At 43.8% G+C, this 6,081-nt stretch overlaps 1 protein-coding gene across 1 annotated transcript; it reads right to left on the reverse strand.

The window, feature by feature from the left end:
• Positions 1-556: 556 nt before the first annotated feature.
• Positions 557-4,673, reverse strand: RPS16 (ribosomal protein S16). Its single transcript, XM_075012326.1, has 6 exons — positions 4,605-4,673; positions 4,466-4,521; positions 3,652-3,753; positions 1,959-2,055; positions 1,085-1,132; positions 557-957 (listed from the first exon to the last, which is right to left on the reverse strand). The coding sequence occupies exons 2-6, from the start codon at positions 4,511-4,513 to the stop codon at positions 812-814; spliced, it is 441 nt and encodes a 146-aa protein (XP_074868427.1). The 5' UTR covers positions 4,514-4,521; positions 4,605-4,673; the 3' UTR covers positions 557-811.
• Positions 4,674-6,081: the final 1,408 nt, after the last annotated feature.

The raw sequence follows: 6,081 nt of genomic DNA on the forward strand, positions 1-6,081 counted from the left end.
ACAGATGTACTTTCAAGACTTGGAATAGCCTCCCCTATCTTGTGAGATGGAAACATCTTTATTTTCAAACCAGTACAGAGGAGTTGGTGTAAACAACATACTTATGTGTTGATCATTCTTACCGCATCTCTGTGTAGTAATGTTAGTATTAAAGCACTTCACAGTAAAGACCTTTATCTCAATGATCAGCATCTGTAAATCATTTTAAGTGTATAAAATAATGTTTTTCTAGTCTTGAATATAAACTCAAGAATTCACATTAACATATGCATATTTCACGAAGTCTGGCACTTCAACATGCATACACTGGACATATTTTTTCAAAAGAAAGAAACATCCTCTTCGGGCTCCAAAACAGCAATAATGCAGCTATGTAGATGGTCCTTGAGGGCATTCTATTTGGTCATGGTTTCAAGGAGGCCTGAGATAAGATCTTTTAATTTCCCTGGGATAACAATTTTAGAAACTCTGCTGCTAGATTAGTAGTTTGTCAAGAATACATGGAGCACAGCACAGGAGAGGCATATATTGTTTGAAACAAAGAAAAAGATACATCTGACAGCAACATAGGGGGTTTCTTTATTCCTAGACACCAGCACTGTTTGTTTGTTTTTCTCCTTTTACATTAGCTCTCTTACACTAATAATGTACGTGACTAGCAAAACTCTCCCAACCCTTAATGGAAGTACACTGAAGAAGGGGGGGAAAAAAACCCCTACTTTTATCCAATATAAACAAATACTAGATTTAGAAACCTGAAATATTTATTGTTCCTCACATTTTTTGCAAGGCACAAGGGTAAAGAACAATTTTAACGGTAAGACTTCTGGTAGCGTGCACGGGCACCAGGTCCACCAAACTTCTTGGACTCGCAACGACGTGGATCTGCAACCAGCAGGGTTCTATCATACTGGATTAAGATGTCCTTGATTTCCTTTTTGGAAGCTTCATCAACATCTAAAAAAGAAATCATATTTATGACATATTCAATAACCTCCACCCATTAGTCTTCTGTATATAGCACTTAATGTCTGAAGCTCAATGCCTCAAAAAGGCTAGTAAAAGAAAATCAAAACCAACTTACATTTCTGATAATAAGCCACCAATGCTTTGGAAATAGACTGACGAATTGCTGTTGAGGAAAAAGACATGTTAGCAATAATATCCAATAATTACAGGTTTACACATATAACATGGAAAAAGGGGGGGGGGGTGTTTGTTGTTGTCGTTCGGGATTTTGTTTGTTTCATTTTTGGGTGAGGGGAGAAGTTGGAAGAAATTAATGTGATAAATGAAAAAAGTTCTAAATGTAATGATTAAACCACATCAAACCATTTTGTGTCATGCATCTTCCACCTCAGATCACACCCTTTAAAAAAAAAAAAGACTTCAAAATGTCAGAACGGATAACTAACACTGGTGAAAATCTGGATTAACAGCTACCTCTTCTTGTTCACTGTGAGTCATATCTGCTTAATAAATGTACACAGGCCTTAACCAGAAGCAGTGCAAAGCTATATTGTCCTCTGACAAATGTGAATAACTTACAAGGCCAGTTTTGATTCTAAAATTTTTATTTGACCAATTTTATCTGAGAAAGTAACTGCTTGACTTTGCAGCATAGTAAGTAAACGCCGTTTAAACTTGAGACAAAAATCTTTGATGGAAGAATCAATGATACCTTCACTAATCCACAAAATCTCATTTATGTATAACTGGAAGAGGAAAATGCTAATGCAGTTCCATACAGACCATTTCCACAAAGATCATTCGTGTATACATATGAGGGCAGTTGATACAGATATACAAAACTAATATGTGTAGCTGAAGTTTTACACTACAGATGTTGCTTATGCCCTGATAAAATATTTATAATTTCTTACTAATTAGTTCAAAGTAGATAATAAAGTAGCTTAATCTATTCCAGCCCATACAATAATACTGCACAAGAATCTTACCGTAGATTTGTGCTACATGGCCACCACCCTTGACACGGACTCTGATGTCAACACCAGCAAAGCGTTCCTTCCCCAGGAGGAGAACAGGTTCAAGCAGCTAAGAAAAACATGCATATTACATGCATTATGAGAACATATTTATGATGAAAAGCAACAATCAGAATGTTGTGCGCGAGGTTTCTAAGGATGGACTTACAAAATGTTTGGTGCTAGGAGTCTTGAATTTACAATGCACACACTAAGGCAATTTAATTAAAGCCACTGAGGCAACATGGTCCAGTCACTAGTGGACAAGAGCACTGCCTGAGACTGGGATTTTTGTCACAGCTCTGCTGCTGACTGGCCTTAGTCAAGTCGCTTCAACTTCCAGTGCCTTGGTTCCCCCCAAACGTAAGAAATAATAATATCTTGCAAAGTGCTTTAAGACTGACTGACATGCTTTATGAAAACTAGGTAGTATTAAAATTAATGAAATTAGATCTGAGGAAGATTAACAGATATCAACATGTAGGCTTTGCTCCCATCAACACTGATGAAAATTACTAAATTATTACAGAAAATGTCACTAGTAAAACTTAGAAAAACACCTAACCCATACAGAAGTTTAAATCCCATTTAGCTAAGTGGTATTCACACTCAAGACACACCCACCTCTAAGCTAATACTTGAAGGATTTTTGACCCCCCCACCCCGGGGTGGAAGGTGGGGATTTGCCTACTTTATACAATGAGCATTACTACTCCTAGTTAATTTCACTGATGCCTGCATAAGGTTTTGTGTAGGTTCTTCACAAAGCACCATCTTTATTAAGAAAACATAATTGTAAAATCACAAAAACTGGCAGGACATCTCAGGAAAGTGTGAAATCACAAATTACTTCCAGTATTTTAATTTGGCCTAATCTGAAATCATATCAAGAAATTTATTGTTAAAATATTTATTGTTCACAGTAGTTGATTTGTTTTTATTTAGCTTTTGTAGGAAAATTCATGAAGATGTCAAATAAGAAGCATATTTATCACCAATTTACAGATGAAAAATGCCAAGTCCTGGAATACTTGGAAGTTTAATACTACTTTTACAGAGCTCTACACTATAAAACGTGCATTCTACACTATATATACACATTTTAAAGAAACTCATCAAAACGTTCCAAGTAATACATTACTTGGCTTTAGTTATTATTTAACCTGAATATTCAGCTTCAAAATTTAAAATTATAGACAAATGTACAAATAGTAAAGTTATAGTTAACAAACTTCAAGGCAATAAGATACAGATCACCCAGCACCCATCTTCATGGCTATGTCTACACTAGCCCCAGAACTATGACAGAGGCATGATAATGAACCTAACTGAAAGATGTTAATGAGGCACTTCCATGAATATGCAGTGCCTTATTAGCATAATAGTGGCCACTACACTTCGCAAGTGCCGCTTTTGATTGTGCACAGGTCATCTTCACAGGATCCATTTTGAAAGGACCCCACGCACTTTGAAATCCCCCTATTCCTTTTTGGTTTCAAAGCGCCTCACTAGCATCTTTCAATTAGGTTAATTACCATGCCCCTTCTGAAGTTCTAGGGCTAGTGTGCACACAGCTCACGACAACAAGAAAACACCCCTGCTCTTCCACATGCATACAGTTCCCCAAAATATACTAATTTCCAAAGAAATCAAATTAAGTGCTTACTTTGTACTGCAGGGTTCTAGGCTCAATCATCTCCAGGGGTCTTCCATTCACTTTAATGAGACCATTTCCTCTTTTGCAGTGAGCAACAGCAGTAGCTGTTTTCTGAAAGAGCAAGCATATGTGAGCATGGCATTTTTTATTATTTGCATAATACTAACTGCACAAGTGCTTTTAGAGATTAGTGTATCCCATTTCAGAATGGATTAACACATTCAAGGTTTTTTTTTCCATTTAAAGCAAAGCCACTGCTACAAATTGGTGAAATATACTAGATCAAATGGGGTCTTCAAGTAGCGAAAAAAAAGAAAAGGTAGGCGGAAACAGCTTTGGTGAAACCACGTAAAATGTGCTATACACGTGAAAAGTGTGTGACATGATTCACTAGCAGCAGCCAAGCCGCCCGCCTCCATCATGGACGGAGCTGGAGAGACCCTGGAGACAGAATCATTTGCTTCCCCTTCTACCACCTCAGACCACCATGCGGCGAGGGCGGCTTTTTGCGGCGAGGGCGGTGCGGGGGCGCTGGGGGACGCGCTGCAAATATTACATTCACATCAAGGGGCGCTGCCGCCCCACGCGCACTTCCAACGCTGGGGGAGGGGCCCCACTGCACGCGAGGCGCAGGCAAAGGCTGCGAGGCGCGCGCGGACCAAGGCGCACGTGCCAGCGCACGCCACGGTCCTCGGCCGATCACTCCCAGCGCAGCGGCCGCGATCGGACAGGGACGGCTCCGGCTACATCTCCCATCAGGCTGCGGGGGACGCGGAGTGCCAGGCCCGGCCGGGGAGGAGAGGCGCTGCCCCCGTTCGCTCACCTTCCGCCCGAAGACCTGGACGCTCTGCAGAGGCCCCTTGGCCGGCATGGCTCCTCCTGCAACAGACACAGACGGCAGTGAGCGGCGCGCGGCCGGGATGGGGGATGGGGGGATAGGCCCGGAGCGGCTGGACACTCACCTTCCGCCAGCGATCGCAGCAGCAAAAGAGCGAGCGGGGCTTCCGCAGCCGCTTCCCAGGGGCAGCCGGGCCGCAAAGCACAGCTCGACTTCCGCCCGCGCGACACGTCTGTCTCCTGTCGTGCTTTACGGCTGCTGCCTGAAAGGAGGGGTGAAGGGGGTAGTGCGAGCGGAACCTGGGCGGGCTGAGCTGAGAGTCACGTGGGAAAGAGCGGCCCCGCGCGCGAACCTGAGCCTCAGTTCTGCTAGCGCCCCCGCCTGCCCGGTGCCCTCAGTAGGAGGTGCTGCTCTGCCGCCCTTTCCCCTCCCAGCTGCGTCCCCAGCCCCCGTGTCCCTCCCACAGCCACACCCACACCCACAGCAGCCCCCACAGCATCCTGCAACCCCGTCAGTTCCAGCCTCTCTGTGGCCCCAGCCCAGGGCTCGCGCCTTTCCCAGCTCTCAGGGCCGGGCCCACAGCGTCTGGTGAGGTTCTAGGATTGTCACCAGGTGCCGTTCTGAGCTTCGGGTGGCTGTTCTGTCACCGGGGAGTGATGGGAACCCCTACAGGCATGGCTGAGATCTCTTCCTGTTCTGTGTATTGCCAGGTGCAGTCTTCACTGGGATACATGGCCAGTTGCCAGTCAATTTTTAAGTTCTCAGCGGGTTTTCTTTTCGCTTCGGCCGATGGGGGGGGGGGGGAGTTACACTTTGAGTCGCTCCTGTGCAATAGCACAAACTTTCACTGAACTTGTTATGACTCAGATAATCCAGTAAATAGTGCTAATAGCAGTGCTGATAGTGCTAATAGCATGGCAACAGCAGCTCCTCACACCTATCGGCCTTTACCCTTTCTCACTGCAGCTCCCTTTCAAAATACTTTTAAAAAAAGAATAATAAAGCTCTGGTTTCCCCATTTACAAAGAAGAAATTTGATTGGAATCAGTGGGATCTCTCCCAGCAGGATACGCTTTTCTGTTGCTCTCCACTCTGTAGGTGCTATTTTCTACCTATCTGTGCACTGGAAGGAGCAACCAACAATGTGATGTAAAAGTGACCCAAGACCACCAGTCTGAAGTACAAATGGTCCAGTGATTCCCAGCCTTTTCCAGGTGGGGGCTCATTTTGACAATTCAGGAAGACTTGGTGACCCAAGGCAATTAACAAATGGGGGTGGGGTGGGGGGAGCAGCGCTGTAACTAGCTAATTTTGTGCCTGAAGCAAAAATATAAAATTGTGCCACCATGTTTATGTATTCATAGTAGTTATTTCATAGAAAAAGGGAAATATATTAATAATAATAAAATAACACTTTATTATAGTTAATTATTTTCTTATTAAAATTGATCTGAATTGGGTTGGGGGAAAGATCCTCATCCCCAAACTGCTCCCCCACCCGAGCTCCCAGAGCTTAAACCCACACTCAGAGGCTGGAGGTGCTGGGGGGAGTCACACTCAGGAGCTGGAGGAGGCTGGGGAGTCACACTCGGGCTGGAGGG

The sequence above is a fragment of the Carettochelys insculpta genome, chromosome 1 (assembly GCF_033958435.1).
Source record: "Carettochelys insculpta isolate YL-2023 chromosome 1, ASM3395843v1, whole genome shotgun sequence".
NCBI classification, from domain to species: Eukaryota; Metazoa; Chordata; order Testudines; family Carettochelyidae; genus Carettochelys; species Carettochelys insculpta.